This window comes from Natator depressus, chromosome 25, assembly GCF_965152275.1.
Source record: "Natator depressus isolate rNatDep1 chromosome 25, rNatDep2.hap1, whole genome shotgun sequence".
Classification (NCBI taxonomy): Eukaryota; Metazoa; Chordata; order Testudines; family Cheloniidae; genus Natator; species Natator depressus.
Window position 1 is genome coordinate 10,053,876 of NC_134258.1, and position 25,114 is coordinate 10,078,989.

A 25,114-nucleotide genomic window follows, 5' to 3' on the forward strand; every position below is an offset into this window, starting at 1 on the left:
TTTGAAGAGGGAGGTCCTGTAGTGGAGCAGTGCAGGCTATTCTCTATGTCTGCGTGTCTGTATACGTTTACACATGTCTGGACGGGTGGGCATGTACATCTGCACATGTGTGCACACACATGTAGGTTTGTGGGTACAGTATACGTTTACTGGTGTTTGTACATGCAAATCTGACTGTGCAAGTGGGTTTACAAGTGTGTTTATATGCAGGTTTGCTGTGTGTGTGTGTGTGGGGGGGGTTGCATGGGTCTGTGTGCAGGTTTGCCTGTATATATGGGTGTGCATGCCCGTGTATCTGCATGCCCGTGTTTGCATGTGTGTAAGTGCATGCAGGTATTTAGCAGCTTCCTCTGTACACATCGCACAGTTTTACATGGGCAGGTTTGACTGCATACACCTGCATATACAAACACACCATATTCTACCTGTATGCTCATGATTTATAGCAGGTTTCCTCACAGCTTGGAGTGGAAACAGAGTGGGTGATCCTAGAGACCAGATTTCTAATTGGCTGCTGTCTCTGAAATGAAAGCTCCCTGCATTCCCACCTTAAGCATAATGCCTTCAAATGTGGCTTTTTTCTTCCTTTCAGCAATATACAGAAATGGAAACTCTCCAGACAACCCCACCACTAAGTGAAACGCAGCACAATGGGGGACCCTAGCGCAGAGAGTGGGTTTTTCCCCCTGCCTAGCCTTGGAATCGGCAGTGAGTCCACTGTGCAGCACTGCAAAATATAATCGGAGTCATCCAGCCGCTTCACTACTGCTCCAATGCAGGGAGTTCCTGTAATCACTCCTGGAGGTGACAGAAAGGTCATAGTGAGATCTGAAGCTGTAGGCAAAGGGGAAAGAATTATATTTGCCTGGATCATGTTCGTGATTTGTTGCTGGCAATAGCTTTTTGGGCGGGAGGCAGGGAACAGGATGAGGGAGGTTTGGAATCCATTCTTTTTTAAAAGAAGAACGGTAATAACACTGACCGTCTGCCGCACCTGTCCCTTGTAAATCTCACAGGACTTTTACAAACAGAAATGAATCATGCTTGATGGCGGCTTCCACAAAATGGGGAAACTGAAGCACAGAATGGTTAAGCGCCTCATCAAGTCAGGCAGAGTCCGGAAGAGAACCCAGAAGTCCTGACTCCCAGTTTGGCGATCACTGGGCCATATGGGACCTATTAAGGATGGGGTGGCCATGTGGGACCGGTTAAAATAATTCTAAGGGTAAGTGGAACATGGCCTTGGGGCTTGTGTTTTGTAGGGTGCCACTCGGATGGGATAAAGCCTTCTGAGGGGGTTGTGGGGAGGGAGGGAGAGAGAGAAAGCCCCTGTAAGGGGTCATGGGGGAATAGGCCCCCTGTATGTGGAGGTATCCGTCCCTCACCCCACAGATAAAATACTATAATACATGCCATGTGGTGCCACCTGGTGAACTCCTACGGCAAATATTTGCCCCATCCCCAAGTGTATCCCTTTCCCCCTCCCGCCCTGGCTTCATCAGACCTGGCTTGCAGCAGCTGCCCCCTCCCCATTGCCCTCAATAGCAGCTCCCTGTGTCTTGAAGGACAGCGCTGTGAAACAAGACAGCCAAGGTGGAATCGGATTGGCTGGATGGTAATAAATATGCAGATCAGCTGGGCCTAGGTACTGTCCCATTGGTGAAAGGCTAATGGTTATGCAGATTAGCTTGGTCTGGCTCTTTCCCTATTTGCTGGAGCTTCACATTTGGAGCTGCCCCCTTGGTTGGAGGCAATTGACTATACGAATTTGGGGGCTGAGCTTTCGGGCCCATTGGCGGCAGGATCATGAATATGCAGATTAGCCTGGTCTGGCTGCCTTCCCATTGGCTGCAGCCTTATTAAGATGCAGATCGCCGGTCTCCCTCTGCGGCTCCCTTGGCGGCGCTGGGGTGCGGGAGGCGGCCGGACCCCGCAGTCTCTCCCCGGCCGGCGGACGGGGCAGCTCTGCTCGGAGCTGGAGGCTCCCGGGCCGATGGCTGGATGGTTATGGGGCCAGGCAGCCTCCCCCCGGCGGCTGTGGAGCGGCTCCGGGGGCCGCGGCGGCGGCCTCTGCTCAGCATGGTGCTGCTGGTGTCCGTGTGCCTGGCCCCGCCGGCCGCAGGTAGCGGGGGAGCCGGGCCGGGGAGCGGGGCTGGATCGGGGCCAGTGGGAGGGGAGCCGAGCCGAGCCGGACCGGGGATACTGGGGGGACCCGGGCTGGAGAAGCTGGGGAGCGGGACCGGGGCTGGGGGATGCTGGACTGGGGCAGGTGGGAAGGGGGACCCGGGCTGGGGATGGTGCGGGGAGCTGGACTGGGGATGCTGGGGGACCCGGCCTGGGGAGGGGGCAACCAGACCGGGGATGCTGCGGCGCGGTGGGGGGCTGGCTTGGGGATGCTGGGGGGCGGGGGGAGCTGGACTGGGGCAGGTGGAGGGAGGGAAAGCGGGACCCGGGCAGGGGATGCTGGGGGGTAGGGGGAGCTGGACTGGGGATGCTGGGGGACCCGGCCTGGGGAGGAGGCAGCCAGACCGGGGATGCTGAGGGGCAGTGGGGGGCTGGCTTGGGGTACTGAGGGGGAGCTGGACTGGGGCAGGTGGAGGGAGGGAAAGCAGGACCTGGGCAGGGGATGCTGGGGGGTGGGGGGAGCTGGATTGAGGGGAGCTGGGTTGGGGGGAATGGGGGAGATGGACCAGGGATGCTGGTTGTGGGGCTGGACTGGAGATGCTGGGAGCTGGACTGGAGCAGGTGGAGGAGAGAAAGGGGGAGCTGGACTGGGGATGCTGGAGGGAAGGGGGGAGCTGGACTGGGGCAGCGAGGGGAAGGGGCTGGGTAACTGGAGGGGAGCTGAGCTAGGAAGGAGGGGGTCGGAACTGGAATGGAAACTCAGGGGAGGGGCTGGGGAGAGTCAGCTGATGGGAGCAGCTGGAGATGGGCTGGGGGTGTTCCTGGGAACTGGGGGTGCTCATGCCTTGGGTCAGGGGGTTCCCAGGCAGGTGTCTCATTTGAGGGGCTGCAGGGAGCACCCGAACACGTGCCTTGGTTGAGGGGCCCCCATGGGGGAAAGGGAGAGCCCAGAGCACATGCCTGGTGGGAGAGGTGCCTCTTTTGGGGACCCTGCTGTCTGGGAGCTGGGATCTCTTCCGGGCCCCCCTTGGTGGTGGAACATGGTTGGAAGGGGGAGGGCGGTCCCAAAACACATGCCTTATTGGGGGACAGTATGGGGGGGCTTCAGGGTGTGCCTGAGTTGGGGACCCCTCTGTGGGGTGTGCTGAGGAGAAGCCTGGATGCTCAGCTTAGTTGGGGGGCGTGTTGTGGGGGTGGATGAGCCTTTTCTGGGAGGTTTGTTTTTCTATGAGGCGCGAACGTGCAGCTCCTGCCAAAGCAAACAAGGCGGCTGCCTGGAGCACAGAGGTGCCTTTCTGCTGCCGGCGGGCCAGCCAGGGACAGCGGCCCAAGGAGGGCTGGGTCAGCTCCCTCTTCATCCCCTGGGCTGGGGACCCCCTTCCCTGGCAGGGGCTGCACAGCGCTGTCCTTGCCACTGCCTGCTTCTCCGGACCCCAAGGCACTAACCAATAAAACCTCCTGGGGCTTGAAGGTCCAACTGGGAGGCCAGGACTTTCCCAGCCCTCCCTGCTTCTGGGCCCAATTCTGTTGCCCATGGGCGTGTGGGCACTGCCATTCCTGGTGGGCAGAGGAATCATCCGCCTGATAGGTCCTGCTGTCGCAGGGGATTTCTGCTAACTAAACATGAAATACAGCCCAGTAGGTAGAGGGTTTGCACAAGACGCTCTTGCACCCTGTGTGAAGAATAATGATGCGGAAAGGGGGCTGGGGCTTCATTTGAGCCCTCCACCCTGCAGTGAATTTACCCCACAAAGGGGCTGTGTATGTGTAAGATGTACTAACTTTGTTCTTTACAAAGCATTAAGATGTGGTTTAAACCTAAAGTGAGAGGGGGAAACAGAGGTCATTGTATCTTTGTGGTTCTATCTAAGAACTTGTAGTTTTAATAGACGTCAGCTGTTTCACCGGTTGCTGTACCTATGAAAATCCCTAGGCTATTGGAATGAAGCGTCTCTCTTTAGTATTGGCTTTTAAGCAAAAAACAGCACAATATGCTAAGCAGAGTCTTTAAAATACAATTAATTGTGCTTGCGCGAAGCCGTCAAAGTGCAAACGAGGCAGACTTAGGTGGGGAATGCAGTGAATGACGCACGTTCGCTCCTAGCAGACTTCGCATGTGGCTCAGAGCCCTTAGGAAGGTGGATAATTATCCCTATTTTACAGATGGAGGCAAAGGTCAAAAATATCAAATGTGCACTAATTTTGGGTGCATCAGTTCTTGGGTGCCCCAGTGGAGATGCCTAGGGCCTGACGTCTGAGGTGCTGAGCACCCAGTGCTGTTACTGAGTTCGTTGGAAGTTATGGGTGCTCAGCATTTCGGAAAGTCAGGCTCCAATTGGGCATCCAAAATGAGTGGGTGATTTTAAAAACTTCAGCCTGAGTGATTCCTTCCCCCCCGAGCAGACAAGATGGTGGCAGAATTGGGAACAGAACTCAGGAATCTGAACTCCCATATTCCGTCCACAGTTCTTGATTCTAATTGCCAAGAAGCCTATAGAAACTTTTCCCTGAGAGTATAGAAAGTATAGCTATAGAAAGTAACTTTTCTTCTTTTCCCTGAGTTGGAGGGAGAGCTGTTTTGTGCCTTAATGTAAAACTTAGCTAAATCTGTGACAGCAGTGTGTTCACACACGGCTGTGAGATGCTTCCAGGGAGGTGGATATTGTGTGTTTAAGATCTGCAGCTAATCAGTACAGATTTGCATGCTGGGTCTAAAATTGCTGCATGGCTGATATCTGCCTCCAGGGAGGATACTGGATGAATTTAATAACTCACATTTTGTCCTTTAACATTTGAGTGCTGATTCAGGGTAGCAAACAGCGTAGCATTGTGTGTATAAGAACACAACACACACACAGTGCAGTGATATTTCTGAATATATGTAGGAAGAATAACAGTAGTCTAGCCGCCTTGCAGATCGTTACAGGCTTGACGAAATGTGGGTGGATATAAACCAGCCTTTCAAAATTCTGTTCACTTGAGGCGTGGAACTTTATTTTGAATAGCAAGTAAATCCTGATTTATTTTCTTTCTCTTCATAATGGCAAAAGCAGGCAGTCAATCTTGTGACTTGGCTGGTAAATTTCAGTGATAGTTTTGCCACTTTTGTATAGTATGTATATGAAAAGTGAATTCAAGTCATTGCATTGCATTGCCTGATGCTGTCTTATGTATGTTTGTAGTATGTTTTTTGCTCTGTCCCACCTTGGGGGGGGGGGGGGAGGTTATTTAATAAAAAACATAATAAAATGCTGGTGACACTTAACTCTTGACTTAGTACTTGTCTGTCTCAGGAGTATTGTGATGGCTGAGGTTGGTAAAGTGCTTTGGAGATGGTGCGCTGTCTTAAGTGCAAAGCAGTACAGTCGTTGATGGGTCACAAGAGCCAGTAGGTAGCATCTATAGCTCCGTAAAGCTGTCATGAAGAGTTTGGCTTCTGTGTTTTCTCTACCTATAGGACTTCTGTTTTAAGCCCCTGGATAGGAGCTTTCATTGCAGTGTCGGGAGGAGGGAAAGATCCGTCTTTATATGACTTGTGCTTAGGGCAGACCCTAGATCTCTAGTTGCTAGTTAGTGGGTGGATCGTTGACACCCATCAGCTGCTTGCTGTTGATCAGAATGACCTTTTCTCCTTGCAGTGCGTTGCCAGCAGTGCCGAATCCAGCGCTGTAATGCAGACTACGTGGCTTCCACATCTCCTAACCATGCCTTGCCAGAGGAGACGCCGCTGGACGTGGATTATTGCATTGCCTTGCGGGCGTATTCGGTGTGCACCAGAAAGACAGCCAAATCCTGCCGGGGAGACCTGGTGTATCACTCGGCCGTCTTCCGGATCAAGGAACTCTTTACGCAGTACAACTGCTCCAGCGACGGGCCGACTTCCTCAGCGAACGCCCCCGGCACACCGGACCCTCTGGTTTCAGAGCTCTGCAGCTATGAGAGCAGATCTGGCTTTCAGAAGAAATTTGCCCACTGTGGATTATTTGGGGATCCTCATTTAAGGACCTTTAAAGATGAGTTTCAGACGTGTAAAGTGGAGGGAGCTTGGCCGCTAATAGACAATCAGTACCTGTCAGTCCAGGTCACCAACGTCCCAGTTGTTCTGGGATCCAGTGCCACTGCCACCAGCAAGGTAATCAGACCACTTTTTTAACAAACAAACAAACAAACCACCCCCCCCAATCCCCACTCTTCTACTTTAGCTTCTGTTAGGGGGGACTAAGCTGCTGTGATCATCTGCTACCCCCTTGTGGTCATCGGAGGAAGTGAATTTCAGAGTGTGTACTTGAGAAACAGCCTCTCCTAGATGGGCTGTGATTAGAATTGTGTTTGTCCTATACCTTTCTCGCAGGTCTGTCACGTTACCATGGTCTTCCGTAATTACAGGACTGCATTAAAGGTTCAGATGGTGTCCTTGGGCCCCGTGGGATGTTGAGGGCCTGCCTCCATAACAGAGCTGTGCAAACCTTCCGTATGTAAGCGCCCCAAACCTGCTGAGTTTTGCGACAAACTCAGGACTGGTTCCCAAACCTTCAGGCAAGCCTGGCTTCGCTTCAGGGTTTTAAGTGACGGATGGGAAAAGTGAATCTGATTCCAACTGAGTTTTGTTTTGAGATCTCTAGAGCTGAACAAAGTGTAGGGAGGAGAGGCAGCGCATCTGTGAACTCCTGCCAGCCTGAGCTAAGGAATTGGGTGGCTTTGTGTAGCCCCAAACCCTCTGTACAGTTCAGGTCTTGAGGGTGAAAAGCTTTTCTTCCAGCCTGGTCGGAGGTGGGTGGCTTTGGCAATACTCCAAGTGGAAGATTAAAAATCGTTGTTTAAAAACCCCTTGTCCTACATCCTTCTCCCCGCCTACAGAAAGACAGTCAAGGACCTACTGGATGGCAGAGGAATTGTGATTTGTGACAGATGTTGCTCGTGTTTCTTAGTGTACCACGGGCAGGTGTTCAGATGCTGCACTGATGAGCGCAGTAGCAGAACTGGACTAGAATAAAACCCCTGTCAGGACCCTCTTTCGGGTCATGCTGTAGAGCAGGACTCGGTTCTCAGCTCGGGCCCTGACTTGGGGTGTGAATGTGGGCTAGTTAATCTGAGACACCCCTCCTGTGAAGCTCTTTGAGATCCCCAGAGGAGAGATGGGCTCAGGGCAAAGTATGATTCACTCCAGTGTCCCAGCTAACATCCCTTCTTGATCAAAACTGGCTTTCATCTCCAGCGCTGTGTGTGACTGCTGCGATTGTCTAGCTGCTTCGACAACAGTTTCTGCTCGTTGCTCTGGGATAGCATAGCTTCAGTATGAAAATCCCAACAACCACATTCTTCTGTCTTGCTTCTGGAAGTGTTAACTCGTGCATGTGGGTAGCATTGGCCTGACAACATGGCATACCACAGGTTCCTTCTTTGATCTGATGGAAGGGCACAGCACCAACATTAGCCATGCAAGCATCTTTCCCTGGCCGTGCAGGCTTCTCTGCCTTGCTGCATGATCTAAAGCATGAGCACCAGGGGCTGTGGCCATGGCGCATACTGGGGTGTGGGAAGCGGCGGGTTTTGTGATGGACAAATCCACTTTCTAGGAATAAAGCCATTCACTTGGGTCGTGTTCCCTGCACACATCTGATGGTAACGACCTAAACTCTGCTCCCCAGTTTGGGATTAGACCCATGGTCTAAGCCAGGGGTTCTCGACCTTTTTCTGTCTGAGGGCCCCCCCCGCAACATGTGATTAAATACTCCACGGCCCACCTGTGCCGCAGCTGGTTTTCTGCATATAAAAAGCCAGGGCCGGCATTAAGGGGCAGCAAGCAGGGCAGTGGCCCGTGGCTCCATGCCACAGGGCGTCTGATGAAGCTAAGTTGCTCAGGCTTCTGCTTCAGCCCATGGCAGGGCTCAGGGCCCCGGGCTTCAGCCTTGGGCGGCAGGGCTTTGGCTTTCTGTCCTGGGCCCCAGCGAGTCTAACTCTCTCCCTGCTTGGCGGACCCCCTGGAACCTGCTCACGGTCCCCTCGGGGCCCCGAACATCTGGTTGAGAACCACTGGCCTAAAGGCTCCATACCCCATCTCCAATCCGCCGAGGCCCTGCGCCATTCTACCCCTTCTTGCATTAGGGTGTCAGGAGTCAGTAGCTTTATGCAGGAAGGGTCGCCTTTTGCACAGACTAGACCAGCAGCCTAGGAATTGTGCTCCTCTGCGTCTGTGGGCTTCTTAACTTTCTGGCCTCTCCAGCTCCCTTTGCTCTGCGCTTGCAGTTTAACTGGAGGCCGTTATCCGCCCCCTCTGTGGTGTTCTCTGTTTGGTCGGTGACCAGCTGTTTTCAGTAGCACTCGCCGGGTTGAGCAGAGTGAAGCGTTCGAGAGGGTGGTATCTTTGGAAGTGCAATAGCTGTCACTAGCCAGCCGGGGAACGAGATGGTCAGGGCAGAGCTCAAGACACAGCTGGGGAGCTCTCCTGGCTCCCAGCCCCTTGATCAGTCTGCTAGGCCGCGCTACCTCTCGGGGTCTCCTGTCTGACAGGAAAACAAGCTGTTTGATCCTGCCTGTGCACCATTTCCCCCCTCTGTTGGCCATACAGAGCAAACCAAGAGCTTCTCTCCCCTGTTCGCGTGCCTTTGGTCCCGCCGTAGAACTCCCTGACTCCTGGACACGGAGACACTCGCAGTGGCTGTCTGTGTGATACCACCTCCTTGTTCAGTCCCTCGTGCCCACTTCCCTCTCTTTCCTTCCCTTCTTTCAGGGCATTGGCTTTTCTTGGCTACTGCTGCTTTATAGTTCTCCTGCGTGCTTTACCTCTACCGACCCCGGGTTGGTTTCTCCCTCCCTTTCAGCAGATCTTCTCCTGTTTGTATTCCCTTCCAGCCCCATCCTGCTTTCCTGTTGCTGCTGCGGCCCACGGCCACTGCTGCTACTTCTCTGGCGCTCATTAAATGCGAACTCTGCAGATGCTTCCACCTTCTGTTTGTCCCACTCTGCTCTGCCTCCCCCACATCCTCCATCCTGACCTCCCTTTGGGTCTCCTGCTGCCGGGGTGACGTGTGTTTTGGTCTCAGGAAGGCGTCTGCTACCCAGCTGAGCATGAGAGCCTGGGGGCCTCTGTTCTGTTTTGCAGCTCCCACCTCTCACCTGGGCACCACCTCAGCTGCTTCTCCACCCGCCTCATTGCAGGGGCTCCTGCCAGTGCCGCAGCATTGAAGAGTTGGTGTCGGGCACCCGCTCAGAGGGGCAACCCTCCTGTTTCCTCCTGGGTCTTCTCCAGTTGAGGGAAGCTGGGAGGTGTTTTTTTTTTTTCTTTCCATTTTTTTCCCCCCCTTCTGTGCTTCAGCTTCTTGGTGGTTGATTTAGACTCTGGGCCGTCCGCCTGCGTTCTGGGTCCAGCTTTAACGGGCAGAGCACCCTGCGTGGACCCTGATACGTTCGGTCTCCTTGTGGCTACCACAACGAAGAAAGGATGGGTCTTCATCGTCGAGGTTAATGCTCACGCAGCCGCCGAGCGGGGGAGCGTCGGAGACAATCGCTCGGGCGTTGTAGGACAGGAGGGGAGGTCAGGGCATGCTCCATAGCAAATGCTGTTGGAGGCGGGCAGCTAGATAGGTGGTCAGGCTGGGGGAAGGCTGTGGTGCTCGGGGGCCTCACTGAGGACTGCGTCTTTCCAACCCACCTTCCCTTCAGTCTTGAGTCTCCATCTTCCCTGCCACGTCTGCAGGGCGTGGCTCCCGGGAACGGGCACTTCGGGGCAGTAGCAAGGAGGTGAGGGGGGAAAATAAACCAGTTACAGGGCAGGGCTTAATTACAGTCACCATCTTTGTATGTCAGCTGCTCAGTTCTTCATGGTGCTGGTAGGGCTTTCCGTTCCTTAAGGACTGATTTCCCTTTGTGGATGACCGAGGCCCCCACCTACCTCCCCCACCCACGATCTCCTAGACTGCTTATTTCTGCCCTCCTGTGTGTCGACATCCCCTCCTCTGCTGATTTGTTTCAGCTGCACAGCTGGTAATGGGTGAATGAACGGACACCAAAGAAGCCCCCTACCCCCCACAAAGGGAGAGAGAAAATGCTGCTTGGAGTAACAGGAAGGAAGGATTCTCTCTAGTTTAGTTGGTCAAAGTCCCTGGAAACCATAAGGCGGGGATGGGTCTAGAACCAGGAGGAAGAGTGGCTTGTGGTAGATTGTAAGCGCCTTGGGACAGGACTGTAAGAACAGCCACAATGGGTCAGACCAAAGGTCCATCCAGTCCAGTATCCTGTCTTCCGGCAATGGCCAATGCCAGGTGCCCCAGAGGGAATGAACAGAACAGGACTGGCAGTTTGTTCTGTTTGTGCAGCGCCTAGCACAGAAGGGTCCTGGCCCATGGCTGACGTTCCTAGGTGCTACGGAGACACAAATAATAAGAGGTGGGGGCAGCAGCTTGGCACACCCCAGCTTGAGAACGACTAGCGTAGACTGGAGTTTGATAACAGTGTGCCGTGCTGAAGCCTTTAGGGCACTTCTTGTCCTTACCTGCCTTCCCCATGTGTAAGCCCCTTTGTTTTCAGTTTAAAGCGATTTTTATCCGGGCTTTACAGAAAGTATTCTTTTTTTTTTTCTGATTTTCACCCTACTTTTGTATCTTTTAAATATAAAAAATAACTGGTTTTATTAGGAACATACAATACATTGCATGAGATATCTGTATTACGATAATACATTAGTCTGTGTGTATATGCAAAGCTGCCTGTTGAAATGAGGCTCTGTATTAGTCTGGAAGATACACACAATAAACAGGCCCGCACGCAAGCTCTGAAGTGCGTGCGCATCTGAATGTACTGATGAATCTCACACCCGCCATGTACACATTTCAAGCTGTTAGCAGATAACAGTTTAAAGATTTGACACACTAAAATGGGAAGAAAATGAAAATCTGTTTCAGAATACATTTCAGAACACAAGGAAGTATTCAAAAGTTAAAAAAAAACAAAAACGGGAAAAGAATGAAGTTGAGTGTATGTGCTGCAAATGGTGTGGCCCAATTATTAAATGTAAATATTTATAGGCTAATAGTACACGTCTGGTCTACACTACAAACTTAGGTCGACATAAGCCGCATTATGTGGATCTAATAATGTACGTGTCTACACTACTGAGTCCCTTCCGCCCGCCTAAGTGGCCTGTAAAGTCGACTTCTGCACTCCACCTCCATGAGAGGCGTAGTGCTTGATTTGACATCCACACGTCGACATGGGGATAGTGTAGACAAGGCATTGTGTAATTCAAATGAATTGGCATCCAGGAGGTGTCCCACAGTGCTCCGCTGTGACCACTCTGGAGAGCACTTTCAACTCCACTGCATGTTACACAGGAAACAGTCACTCCCCTGTTAAAGCCCCGGGAACTTTTGAATGTTAACTTCCTGTTTGATCAGTGGGGAGGGCTCGCCAGCCCAGCTGATCATGGAGACTCAAGGCCCCAAACATATTCCAGCATGGAGCACACAGGAGGTGGTGGATCTTATCGCTGTGTGGGGAGAAGAGTCTGTGGAGGCAGAGCTCCGATCCAGCAGAAGAAACGCTGACATCTATGCCAAGATCATGTGGGAGAAGGGCTACACCAGGGACAGGCAGCAGTGCCACGTGAAAATAAAGGACCTTCGGCAAGCATGCCAGAAGACAAGGGAGGCGAACAGCCGTTCTGGTTCTGCCCCACAGACAGGCCACTTTTATGAGGAGCTGTATGCGATTCTCGGCAACGACCCCATCACTACCCCAAAACGCCCCGTGGAGACCTCCTGGGCGACCTCAAGCAACAACGAGGAGGACATTGTTGATGAGGAGGAGGAGAATGTGAGGCAGGCAAGCAGAGGATCCATTCTCCCCAACATCCAAGAATTGTTTTTAACCCTGGAGCCCAACCCTACACAGGACCAGTTGGCGGTGGAGTGTAATGCCGGGAAAGGCATCTCTGGTGAGACCACATTTCCAATCAAACTGTAGGGGTTACATGCTATTATATTTTATGTTTAATCTGAACAAAAACGTAAGTGTAATGGGTATCGGTGGCCACTCCAGCTACGCCGAGGGTGCTCCCTGAAACAGACTGTCTATGTGCATGGGGATGGCCCGGGAATCCTCGATGGCGATCTCCAGGAAGCTTTCATAGAGGTACCCTGCAATCCTTTGCAGAAGGTTTCTGGGAAGGGCTGCCTTTTTTTGTTCACCACAGTAGGACACTTTCCCGCGCCACTCCAGTATTCACTCTGATGGCATCTTTGCAGCACAGAGCATTGCAGCAGACGGACCAGGTCTGTACCCAGACGTTTGCAGCATCTGCTCCCTTGCTGCCTCTGTTACCCTCAGGAGAGTGATATTGCACAGGGTCACCTAGGGGAAACAAGGGAAGCTTTCAATGCTAGCCCTTAAACCGCAAATAATTCAGCAAGTAATCCACACCGTTTGGTGAAATATGGGTCACACCACCACACTTTCCCAAACGTGCCGTGGTTGAGATTGGAAGGGATCACCGTGTATCACAAGCAGAATTGGGGTGGAAAAAGGAAGGGGGTAGGGGTGGCAGCTTCTTGTTTGTCTCCCTTCCCCCCTCAACCGGGTGCTGCTTTTGTGTGTGTGTTAAAAAAAAAAAAAAAAAAAAAAAAAAAAAAAAAAACCAAACTATTTGGGGGGGCTTTACCCTGGTGTCTGTCCTCAAGCACCGTCCAGGTTGCTAGGGGAAAGGGGGCTTTTCTCAAGTTCCAACCTGTGATTCCAAGGATATCTTCACAAAAGCAGTAGCACAAAGCCTCTCACCTGTGCCTCGTGGCCTTACTCACCCTAGCTGGAGCAGCGAACCGACACTTGCAATAGCCAGCGGTTGCGATTACGTTGTGGCTTGCAGTGAAGTGCATTGAGGGGTGGTTTTTTATTTAAAAACAAAACCAAAAAAGTTTACCTTGCACCAGAAAATATGTAAGCACCGTCAATGCTACCCTTGTGCTTTGCAGCAGAAACCTAGTCCGTCGGCACATCCTCCACACCGGGACAGAGACTTTCCCAGATTAGAAGGCGGAAAAAAACTCAGGAGGACGTGTTCAATGCGTTAACGCGTGCCTCTGAGAGTGAGAAGACGGTACTTAGAGCATGGAGGGTTGCACTGTCCGAGAAGCTGGAGCTGGACAGGGAGGACAGGAGAGGATGCAGGAAGAGATGCTGCGGATTATGAATGAGCAGTCAGACATGTTGAGGCGTCTGGTTGAGGTTCATGAAAGGCAGCTGGATGCAAGAGTCCTGCTGCAGCCAATGCTGAACCTGCTGCCATCATCGCCCAGTTCTACATCCTCCTCCCCAAAAAGTCCTATTAGGTGTGTGTGTGTGTGGGGGGGGACAGGGTCTGTTCTGTATCCCTTGCACTCAACACCTGAGGGTACAAGGACCAGAAGGTGCCCATTCCTACACCTTTAATTGTTATTGCAGTGCATCTGTAAGCAAGCTTTCCTTGTTTCTCCCCCCACAGTGTTATCAGCCCTTTTGCTCCCAGGTTATCTTACTTTTCTTTGCTGTTTCTGTGTGCTTGTGTGCATAATAAAACTTAACAGAGGGAGGAGAAAAGGCTCTTTATTCATTCAACACATGGTGGTTGGTGAGGGTGGAGTTTACAGGGGAGAAAATGCAAGGAAGGGGACAGCTTGGTAGGGAACAACACAGATAAGTGTCACATTACTCTGGCTCATTGCTGAAACTGGTTTTCAAAGCCTCATGGAGACACAGAGCCCCTCAATGTGTTCTTATTGCCCTGGTTTCTAGCTGTTCAAAATTGGCTGCCAGGTGATCTGTCTCAACCCCCCCACCCCAGCGGAAACTTTTCTCTCTTTGTTTCACAGATATTGTGGAGCAGACAGCAATAACAATGGGGATACTGCTTTCACTGAGGTCTAACTTAGTAAGCAAACAGCACCAGCAACCTTTTAAACGTCCAAAGGTACATTCCACCACCATTCTGCACTTGCTCAGCCTATGGTCGAACTGGTCCTTACTGCTGTTCAGGCTGCTGGTGTACAGCTTTGTGAGCCATGGAAGCAAGGAGCAGGCTGGGTCTCCCAGGATCACGATTGGCCTCTCAACATCACCAGTGGTTATTTTTCAGTCTGGAAAGAAAGTCCCTGCTTGCAGCTTTCTGAACAGACCTGTGTTCCCATGTTGATGTCGGTGAAACAGCCCCTGTGCTCCACTAGCGCTTTTTAGTTTATGTACTCTTTGGCAAGGTGGTCTGGTGCCAAGATAGGGATATGCATTCTATTGCCCCACCGCAGTTAGGGAACCCCATCGAGACAAAACCATCCACTATGTCCTGCACGTTGCCCAGAATCACTACCCTTCTTAGAAGAAGTCTGTTAATGGCCCTGCAAACTTGGATCACAACAGATCCCATGTTAGATTTACTCACTCCAAATTGGTTCCCCACTGACTGGAAGCTTGCAAGGCCAGACTGCTACCCCAGAGCTATCGCCACTCGCTTCTCTGCTGTCAGAGCAGCTTTTATTTTACTATTGCTGCACTTCAGGGCTGGGGAACGCTCTTCACCCAGTTCCTGGAAAGTGGCCTTATGCATTCAGAAGTTCTGCAGCCAGTGCTCGTCATCCCATAGCTGCATAACGATGCAGTCCCACCAGTCAGTGCTCGTTTCCCAGGCCCAGAAACGGTGCTCAACCGTGTCAAGGTGATGCGTGACTGTCACCAGCAACTGTGAATTGCTTTGCTCTGTGTCTTCCAGTAGGGTGGCATCACATTGTGCCTTGTGGCGGCTCTTGTATCGGCTGTGTAAATACTGCAGGATAAGGCGCGAGGTGTTTGTAATGCTCAGAACAACGGAGTACAGCTGAGCGGGGTCCATGTTTATCGTGCTGTGGCGTCCACGCAGCTAACCCAGGCTTATGAAAAAGGCTTGATTGTTTGCCATTGATTTCAGGGAGGGAGGGAGGGAGGTAAGTGCATCACGGGAGGTTAACGCCATGTTCCCCTAACCACCCGTGCCAATGTTTTGGTCCCATAAGGCATTGCAAGCCCAACCCAAAATTCCCCTTGGCTACTTGCCCTGAGGGATAGCTACCCACAGTGCACTGCTCCATGCGTTGATGCAAGCCCTGCTAGTGAGGATGCACTCTGCTGACACAATGAGCATGGTGTGGACAAGCAAGATCGACTTGCTTCAATCGGAGGCTTAATGTCGACTTCCATAAAGTCAACTTAACTTTGTAGTGTAGACATGGCCTAAGTCTACTGCAGTAAACTGTTTATTCAAATGAAAAGTTTTAGTTGGGGGTTAGAGAAATACTGTTTTCTTAAACACAGAGGTGGCAAACCACATTGATGAACAGAATTCAAAGCCTTAATCTAAAATAAACCCCAATATTTACCCAGAAAAAATTATTAATATTTTTTTGCCCTGATTTTCACCTGTTTTATAATAAACACTGATCCATTCCCGAGAAAAATTAAATAAAATAAAAATGGAAAATGAAGGGCCCTACCCATGTGCTAGGCCTTGTTCAGAGATGAAGGCAAATATCCTGTCCTGTAGCAGGTATCCGGCTGGCACCTGGCTTCCCTTGCCGCCAGACAAGGGCACAGTGCTGATGGCCTCTTGTTGCCTAAGTTTAAACCTGTTTTGGAGCCTTGAAACAACTGCTGTCCCTAGTGAGTTCAGGGCTGGCCTCACTGGACACTGACGGTCTCTAACCATAAAAGAGGCACAGCAGAGTCTGGGAAGCTTCCCTTCCCTACATCTCAACGTTGGCTGGGATAGCCCAGCTCGGGTCAGCCTCCGCCCGCACTTAGCCCTTCTGCTGAGTGAGCCGTTGTGAACACTCTAGGCCGTGTGGACATCTGCCGGCCCAGAGACTCGCCAGGTTGACATCCCGCCGGTTACCAAAAGTGACGTCGGCTCTGACGGCAGACGAGGTCGGAGTTAGAAGCGACGATGAACTTTGTGATTTATTAGCACTCACTGTGCTCGGTAGAACCCTGTCCTGGCAGCTGGATGTGCCAGCGGAGGTTTGTGGTGCCCGGAGGAGAGCTGCAGCTATGAGTGGGTCTTTAAGGTTGTGTGCGGAAATAAGTAGTTCTGGGCCCAGTGGCCTCAGCAATCCGGCTGCCAGGTTTGAAACGACTTGAGCCAAGGTGTCTCGAGCAGAATAGATATTCTGGGGGCCCTGGGTTCCTCACAATCCACCCCTATGGTTTTTGGAGCACAGTGGGGGAGGCAAGCTTCAGCTCTAGTGGAATGTGTCACTGGGAAGTAGCGAACAGATGGCTTAGAGCAGAGGTCCCCAAAGTGTGGGGTGCCCCCCTAGGGGGGGCACAGCTGGGGACCAGGCCAGGCCCCATGGGGGGCAGGAAGGGAGTGCCACCCAGGTCCACTCCTGGCCCCGGCCCCAGCTGCTGGCTCCTGCTGCCAGCCCCGTGCCCAGTGTCCCCCCTAATAGCGCTGCACCCAGGGCTCTGCGCCTAGCCTCGGCCCCCTTACCCCTGCCCATGTACCCCCTTCCCAGAGCCGTGACCGTGCTCCTGGCCCCAGCTCCCTGATCCTCTTCGGGTGGGAGGCACTGGGGTGGGGGAGAGGGAGGAGCTGATTGATGGGACCCACCGGTGGGGGCTGGGCACCCACTATGTTTTCCCCGTGGGTGCGCCAGCCCCGGAACACCCATGGAGTCAGTGCCTATGCCCGAAGCCTTATTGTGAGCTGCCACATCGCCCGGTGCCTTTCCCTAGTGGACACAGCTGCAGTGGGAGGTGGGGACCGGGCTGCGTTTTCACCAGGCTGATCTCATTGCTTTCCGTCTCCTCTGCAGATCACGCTGATCTTTAAGAGTTACCAGGGCTGCACAGAGCAGAAGGTTTATCAGGCGACCACAGAGGACCTGCCGCTGGCGTTCAGTGATGGCACAAGAACCGGAGGGTGGCAGGAGGGAGCCAGCAGCCTGCGCATCCTGGAGAAGCCGGACGCCGGCCAGGTGGAAATCCAGGCCAACTACATTGGCAGCACCGTCATCATCCGCCAAGTGGGCCGCTACCTCACCTTCGCCATCCGTGTGCCGGAGGAGACCCTGAACCTCTCGGAGGAGAGCGCCGGCCTCCAGCTCTGTCTGCACGGCTGCCCGAAGAACGAGCTGATCCAGGAGCACAGGCTGAGCCTGGCGAGCTCTAGCCCGCTCTGGCCCAGCTCCCGACGGGCCTACACGGTGGAGATGGCCACCGAGCAGTGTCGCCACATCCTGCAGGTGGAGGACGTGTATTTCCAGTCCTGCGTCTTTGACCTGCTCACCACGGGGGACCCCGAGTTCTCCATGGCTGCTTACGGGGCCTTGGAAGACTTGAAGGCGCTGTACCCCAGCAGACTCAAGTTGCATACTGTGTCCAAGACTATTAACGTGGCCACTGGTGCTCCGGGGCCTGGGCAGCCCGCTGCCTCCTTAGTCTGGTGCGGTCTTGCCTTCCTAAAGCTGCTCTGGTGCTGCTAATGAGAGTGGATCTTTTGCCAATATTGGGCCCCAATATAGGAAGAGAGAAACCCCTGGCACCTCCCAGCCTTGGAGCAGAGTGGAGGGTCCAAATTCTCCTCCCACCAAGCCGGCCTGCTTGGTCCAGCTGACTCCCACTCTCCGTTGCTAACTGAAGGCGAAGTGCGGCTTGCTCAGATATTCTGGTCTCCACTGAAGCCCATAAGCCACAGCTGCCCCCCTGCCTTGTGAGCAAGAGTTGGGGACCAGCATTGGCTCTTGCTTTGCCAGGGCTGCTGCTTAGGAGGTTGGCCAGACTCTCAACTGGCCAGCTCCGAGGGAAATGCTGCCCCCATCCATAGCACCTGCTTACTGACCCCTTCTCCGTCACTGATGGGCGAGCAGAAGGCCTCTCATTCCTTCCCCACCCCGTCCTCCAGTCAGAACCTCCTCCAGCTTTCCCTACTGCTGGCCCTTCGAGGGATTTCTCTGCCATCTCATGGCTGCCGTGCTCCTAGGTTGACCCCATGCTGACTTGGTGTTCTTACCAAGCGCTCTGCTTCCCTGTGCCATGATGAGCAAATTGGGCGGGGGTGGGGGATACTACACGGCTGGGGCTGTTACTGGGAGTGGCCCCTTGTTTCCTCTGCGCTCCAAATCCAGAGCGATGGCTGTAGAAACAAAGCAAACTAAGAAGCCCTCTCTGCAGGTAGCCACGTGCCTCAGGAAACTACGCCCTGAAACCTGGCTGCTTTCCAGTGCCCCCGAGGAAAGCTGCCGGTTGGGGTAGGAAGGGGCAGGGGGAACTCTCGCGCTGTTCCTCCCGCAGAACTGTCTAGCCTGTGAAATGGTCACCATGGCTCATGCCCGTAGCCTGCTGTAGAGGCTCCACCCCAGACACACGCCCCGTGGCTTCAGCTAGCCCAAGCCCAGATAGAGCCCTTTGCGGATTTGGGAGCTGCTGACCCTGAAGAAGCAGCTTCTCTTATTATCACTGCTAAGAGGTGTAGATTTGTGCTCTCCAGCCTGTAAATGTCTGTACAACTGGTGTTCCTCCACGCGGCTGTTCTTTGTGGACTTCATAAACCGCCCCCCAAACAGCTGTTAATAGCATTTTAACCTCGATTGTCATTAAACCGCTGTTTTTTAAAGGGTCAGTGGTCTCTTGCCTATATGCAGGGAAGGAGTCAAATGGCCTGAGCCTGCAGCCTGATCCCCGATGTGCTCAGGTACAAGGGCTGCTGGTCCCGCAATATAAAGGCGTAGATGTAACGCCCTCTGCCACAAATGGCATAAGAAGAAAGGCGGAGTGAGAGCTTCCCTTCTCAGCAGGAAGCAGCCTCCACGCTTGGAGCCTGGTCATTCATCGGAGGCCTTCACCAGCCCCTAGCCCAGTTTTCCCCTCTGCCGCCATGTCACTCTGTACCCTGCAGCGTGATCTAGGCCAGGCTAAGCAGGTGCCCGGGCTCAGGCTGCATTTTTGCGACATGCCTGCAGTAGCTTTGCACAAGCGGGTGGACCAAAAAGAGCAGCGGTGGCGAGAGGGGCTGCCCGCCCTGTGTCCGTACGTACGGTCTCTGGCAGGATCCGATGGGGGAGTGGCTCAGTCCCCCTGCCACTGCACTGGGCTCTCCCTTGCTACCCCACCTCCAGCCGAGGGTAGCAAAACGTTTTGCTAGGTGAGCTGGTCTTGGAATGAATGCTGCAGCAGGCAGCGTGTTGCTTCCACGTTCTTGCCTCCCCTTGCAGCCCCTTTTCCTCTGTCCTAGGCCGGTGGCTGCAGCCCTAGAGCTGTGCCCGTGGTGCTGGGTGAGGACATCTTGCCCGAGCCAGTGGGTGGAGTATGGTACCAGGCTGCATGGTAGGTCTCCAGTCTCCCCTCTCCCTCCCTCCCTTTTCACCGGGATGCTATTCAGCTGCTCACTGTCAACGGCGAAACCGCCCAGGCCTAGAACATGCAAGAGCACGGCTGGGGCTTGACCCGGATAGTACGGGACAAGCGTTCAGCCACTCTCGGCAATAATTCTTTGCCTAAGGACCTCCAAAGTGCTTCATACGTAATCCTCAGTCTCCCCTATGAGCTCCGTGATGGTTGCAGTAAAGCAAGGCATGTAGATGTGAGATAACTGACCGATGCAACCAGTGGTGGATTAGCCACTGGGCCAACAGGGCCAGGGGCCCTGGGCAATTGGGGGGCCCTGGAAAAACCGGCACCCCTATGCCTCGACCCTGCTCCCCCGTCCCATCTGGCTCTCCTGCTGGGGAGCAGGGTCAGGGCACGGGGGCTTGCCCCTCTCCGCCCACCCACCTGGTGCTCCTGCCCCAACCATGCACCCCGGCAGGAGTGCCGAGTCTGGGGGGGGGGCAGGACAAGCCCCTACGCCCTGACCCCATTTCCCTGGCAGGAGCATGGCCGGGGGCGGGAATGGGACTGCAGACAGAAGGGGTAGGGAGGGGGTCCCCCTTGCTCTGGCCCAGGGCCCCACAAAACTGTAATCATCCTCTGAGTGCAACACACGGCGATTGGAAAAACGGTCTCCATACTGTTGCTCTTGCTGTTTAAACATAAACTAGAACAATAAGTGCACGTAGGAAGCCTCGGCCAGGAGCACCATGACTTTGAGGGGAAAACATTAAAAGCTAGCCTTATAGAGCCTTTATTTTCCCATCATCCTTTGCTTTCCTTGCACACCTTTCATTTGAGTATCTCAAAGCACTTTATAAACAAGGCCTGCCTGGAAAATAAATGTCAACTCCATTTTCAGAAGGGGAAATTGAAACAAACATGCAACACACCGGGCTGAGCTAATAGCGAACACAAGATCCTGCTGCCCTGGTCTGACCACAGGCCCGCTTACCTTACGCTACAGATCAGAGGAGGGTTGAAATTGCTTTTTTCCCCTCTCTCTCTCTCTCTTGCTATGCTCAGATATTCTGGTCTAAGTTAATAGATGGGCCATCTTCGAGTTTGAGTCCTAAAGGGCTGGTCCATTTTATGTACAGAACTGCTCTGGGAAATAATCACAGTTAAAAATAAAACAGCCTTACTTTGTAACTAACAAATTAAATGAGTGAGAGAAGACAGTGGCTTAAAGAACAGCCCATTAACCTTTTAGCTGATGTAGCTTATTGTGTCGGTCACTGAGCCTGGCCCGGTTCTGCGTCACTGGGGCATGTGTGATGCGGTTGGGTTTCAGAGGCAGTTCAGGTCCTTTTCTCCATGTCCCCAGCTCTGAAACACAAATGCGGCCACTCCCTGTCCTCCAGCATTCACCAGGGCTGGGGGCACCAGTACATTGAGAGGTGCCGGGGCAGCATGCAGATATTATGGGGATGGTGCCATCGAACATCCTAGAGAGCTACTGCCCTTTAGGGAATGCCTGTTTATAAGGAAATTTGCTGGCATACAGCCCAAGTTGGACCCTACTTTCTGTTCGTTTCCAATTCTCCAGGTCTTGCTGAATAGAGAGGGACCTTAAGTACATGCTTGACTGTAGCCGAGTGCTTAAGGGTATAGTGCCGCTGCAGCTGGCTGACGTAATACCCAGCTTGGGGTGACACACATGCGCTTGATCAAGTGAGTGTGCTAAAAACAGCAGAGTGGCCCTGGTGGCTTGGGCTAGCAGCTCAAGTATGAGCCTGTTTGAGGTCCTAGGTAGGTGCTTTGGTGGCTTGCCCACATCACAACACTCCTGCTGCCATGGCCATGCTAGCTCGATTAAAGCTAACGTGGGTACATCTACCTGAGCTGAGGGAATCACATCTCCCAGCTGCAGTGCAGATGTACCCCAACTGATTTGCTGCACAGGGATGGACTTAAGCCTGTATTTAAATGCTTTATTAATCTGGTGCCATCCTGACTGTCGTCAAACCATTTGGACACAACCAACAGCCAAAAACCAGTTACTTAACAAGTAAAACTTTTATTAAATAAATTTCAGATTCTTTCGACCAGAGCGAGGAGTTTGACATTAAGACATAGCTTGAATCTCACCTGCAACACCGGATCGGTCACATTGGTAACTGTGAGGGAAGAAACTGATCTTAGACACTTAGTTCAAACCAGCTCAACCTAAAATTTCCAAAGTCCTTTTTTTTTTTTTTCCGTTTTGTTGTTTGTTGGTAATTTTTTTTGTTCAAAATTTGATTAAAGTTCAAACTTCATGAAATCACTTGTAGCAGAAATAAAGAACATCGTACAAATCACGTACATAATAGATGTTAAGTATAAAAATGGTATTTACAATCAGTAAACATGGACGATAGAAACGCACAAGCTTTCAACACTTCATTCTTTCTCTCATGTGCTCTCAGAATCAGACAGCGCGGGTTGGTGAAGAGCCACAAACGTACCTTCTTAAAGAGCATGGGGAACATCGGCACATGGGAATCTGGAGAATGACGACAGATTATAAAGGTCCCAAGAGAAACTTAGTCCTCAGAGCTCTCCTCTAAAACTGCTACATCGGTCTTTCCCCACCAACCCTCTGCTGATGTTGTTTAAACACACGCAGACACACACAAACACACGCAGACACGCACAGGAATGTTCTTCGCACATTATCAAACTCTGGAATAGTTGTTCAGAAGTTGTTTTTTTCTTTTGCTTAAACTTATTTTGGTAGAACCTTAAAGGGACTGTTTCAAGTTGTTAAATGGATGCTGCTTGTCCGTACGATCCCTACTTCAGGGGAGCTCCAATTAACCAAACTCGGACCTGGGTTCTGTGCTTAAGTGTATCTATATCTATATCTATATCTATCTATATATGCTGCATACTGTATAATTTGTCCTTGGATGGTGGGGGGGGAATGCTGAAAAAAACAAAACAACCTCTTTTACAATGTTATCCTCCGTGCATTTGCTCTGAAAAGCCTTGCGGAGGGGCTAAGAGGTCATCAACTGGAGTAAACATCGTCGCCAATGGAATGTTTGGTTTGGAAATGCTAACGCTTGATAAACAGCACAGCTCTATGTTCTAGCCCGAACGTGGAGGCCATTTCAGGCTTCCATCTCTCTGCTGTAGGATTACAGCGCTCGCCTTTGATAGGTTGGGAAAATTCCCTGTTGCCATGGAGAACGATGAAAGTCAAGGGTTCTTTGCTGAGCACGGGGAAGGTCTGCTGTTGCTGGGGATGAAGGGTAAAGGTAGCTTATTTCCCATTCCAGGAGTGCTCAAGACGGGCTTCAGAGCCAAATTCCAGTGGCCTGGTCTGCAGAAGCCCTCTAAGGAGTAAGACTGAGAGCTCTCAATATCCTTAACCAAACTGGTGCTAAGGTTGATGGGTGAGTGAATCTTGAGTTGGCCTTGCCCCATTCCTGGAGGTATATAGTTCGCTCTCTCCTCACCGCTTGCTAATACCAAGTGGAGAGAGGATCTCCCCGTGGCCACATCCTCTGATAGTGTCCAGGCCCTTGTGCAGTCCCCGTAGAGGAGGCGCTGTCCCAGCAGTAACCCTAACCCCTCTGGAGGTGAGGAGGAGGGAGTCTCTGAATGGAAAAGTTTGGTCCTGTGATTTACGTTAAAAAAAAATAGAGACTGTATATATATATATATATTATATATATATTTATATTTATATATGAAAGGGTGAAAGCCAAAATCCCGTGAGTTGCTGTGGTGACCTAGAGACGCAACAATTGTGTTTTCTTGGTCCACGGCACTCCACGCCTATCCCGAGCAGAAGGCAGCCTGGTCCCCAGGAGTGTCTACTTCTCTGGCCCCTTCCTCCCCCAGTAATGGTGGTGGCGGCAGCAGCTGGGCCGATGTCAAGCCTTCCAAAGTGTCTCTTCTCTTCGGAGCATCACGTTTTCGGGGTAGGGGGCGGGGTGGGACGGAAAGGGGCGGTGTCAAAAGAGTTCTTAAATTTACTGGCCTCTCCTGAAATCAGTTTGAAGCAGAAATTCTTCTTCCTCTGGACGGTTCCTGTGCCTGCATGAAAAGAGGGTGGGAGGTTAGGAGGCGCTAGGTTAACACCAAGGCTTCTCGTTGCCCTTGCTCAAATGTATCCTTCCTCTCCATTGGAGGAACGTGACCCCATGTTATTAGGGGTCCGCTGCAGATCTCCCCACCCCTCCAGCTTTCCCTCAGCTCAGTGGTCTGAAGGCACTGAACCCAACACCACTGGATCCCTGTGAAGGGACAGCTTCATTAGCTGAAAGGCTGTACCGGACTCATAAGCCTTCATACACGGTCTAGACCCACACTGAGGGAGTAGGGCTGACGCCGGGCTGAGAACCGGTTTGGCTGCCAGTGTAGACAGGGCTCCATTGTCTTCACTCCTGTGGCAGCACGAAGTGCCTGGAACACGCTCTGTGATGGGGGTTAAACCGGTCGCCCCAACCTAGTAGACACGTGTGACTCGAGTGTTGGAGAGGGACAGCCACCCATGGTGCAGTAACACTAGCGCAAGTGGACGCCTCTGTGCTGGCAGCCGAAGCAATTACCAAAGCCAGTATGAGAGGACGGCCAGGCGTGAGTGGTGGCTGACGTCCATCATCCGCTAATCATGTCCCTGCTGAAGCTGCGGAGTCCCTCGAGTTCCTACTGCAGCGTCCCAGGGGAGAAGGGTTTCTCACATGGGAACGGCTGCAAAAACCAGCATTCGCTGGGTCCCTGATGCCAAGCAAATTCCACAGTGCTCCAAACCCTCCCACCGGGGCCCTAGCTAGCAAAACCCCTCCATCCTAGGGTAGCCAAAAGAGAAAAACAAGCTGTCACCACAGACGTTCAAACCACGTCCAAACTAAACAGCAGAAATGGTGCTTCACCCCAGATCCCTGTTCCTAACCCAGTGTATTGCCCCAGTGTCCACAGAAAGCAGAGATGGATGATTTAGTTGGGGATTGGTCCTGCTTTGAGCAGGGGGTTGGACTAGATGACCTCCTGAGGTCCCTTCCAACCCTGATATTCTATGATTCTGTGAAGCTCTTTGTCTTGCTGGCTGTATTAGGACATAAGAACCCTTCGTCCCGTCTACTCCACAGAGCTGGATTTTTCCCTCCAGTCAATGCTTCAGGCCATTTTTAAATGACCCCAGTGTTGTGGCTTCCACTACTTACCTGGGGAGACTGTGCCATAGTCTAAGCCCACGTCACGTGCACCACCTGAAAACAATCTCTCGGGGTTCATACCTAGCTCTACGGCAGGGCAGTCAGGATGAACTGGGGCTGCCGAGCAACTGAGAGCTGGTTCACATGCTTCTGGCACCCATCTCTCAGCAGCAGAATCACAGGGCCGCGGTGGAGGTGGACCTGGGTGGAGGAGGAGGAGCTGGGAGGTCTGATGCTTTACCTGTGCTGCAGCACTGACTCCTGGCTTCGCACGCTGTCAGTAGGGGTGGCTGGCGTCCTTGGGCCGTTTTAATTGAACCTTCAACCTCTTCATTCCGACCTGGAAGCCGTTCATGGCCTGGATGGCAGTCTGGGCACTGGACGGGTTGTCGAAGCTCACAAAACCTGCAGGACAAAGACCGGGGGGACGGAGAGTGTCGCAGTTTCCCACGGATCTAATGCCCCCGCGTCTGACCAGGACT

The 25,114-nt window shown here is 52.6% G+C and overlaps 2 protein-coding genes across 3 annotated transcripts in view; one reads left to right on the forward strand and one right to left on the reverse strand.

Annotated features, from left to right (window-relative positions):
- The first annotated feature begins 1,893 nt into the window (after positions 1-1,893).
- On the forward strand, positions 1,894-18,669 carry LOC141977816 (repulsive guidance molecule A-like). Its single transcript, XM_074939523.1, has 3 exons — positions 1,894-2,122; positions 5,763-6,256; positions 16,932-18,669. The coding sequence occupies exons 1-3, from the start codon at positions 2,002-2,004 to the stop codon at positions 17,598-17,600; spliced, it is 1,284 nt and encodes a 427-aa protein (XP_074795624.1). The 5' UTR covers positions 1,894-2,001; the 3' UTR covers positions 17,601-18,669.
- A 4,704-nt stretch (positions 18,670-23,373) lies between these two features.
- Positions 23,374-25,114, reverse strand: part of CELF5 (CUGBP Elav-like family member 5) — a 57,635-nt gene continuing 55,894 nt past the window's right edge. For both annotated transcript variants that reach the window (XM_074939658.1, XM_074939657.1), the window contains exons 12-13: positions 24,874-25,037; positions 23,374-23,511 (exon numbers count right to left, since the gene is read on the reverse strand). In XM_074939658.1, the coding sequence (XP_074795759.1) occupies positions 24,910-25,037 (128 nt within the window). In that variant the 3' untranslated portion in view covers positions 23,374-23,511; positions 24,874-24,909. The remainder of the gene's footprint in view (positions 23,512-24,873; positions 25,038-25,114) is intronic.

Excerpts from the sequence above, each read along its gene's own strand:
- LOC141977816 (XM_074939523.1), top strand. The coding sequence starts at position 2,002 with ATGGTTATGGGGCCAGGCAGCCTCCCCCCGGCGGCTGTGGAGCGGCTC. Across the intron at positions 2,123-5,762 it reads CCTGGCCCCGCCGGCCGCAG|TGCGTTGCCAGCAGTGCCGA; the intron begins GTAGCGGGGGAG and ends TTCTCCTTGCAG. Across the intron at positions 6,257-16,931 it reads GTGCCACTGCCACCAGCAAG|ATCACGCTGATCTTTAAGAG; the intron begins GTAATCAGACCA and ends TCTCCTCTGCAG.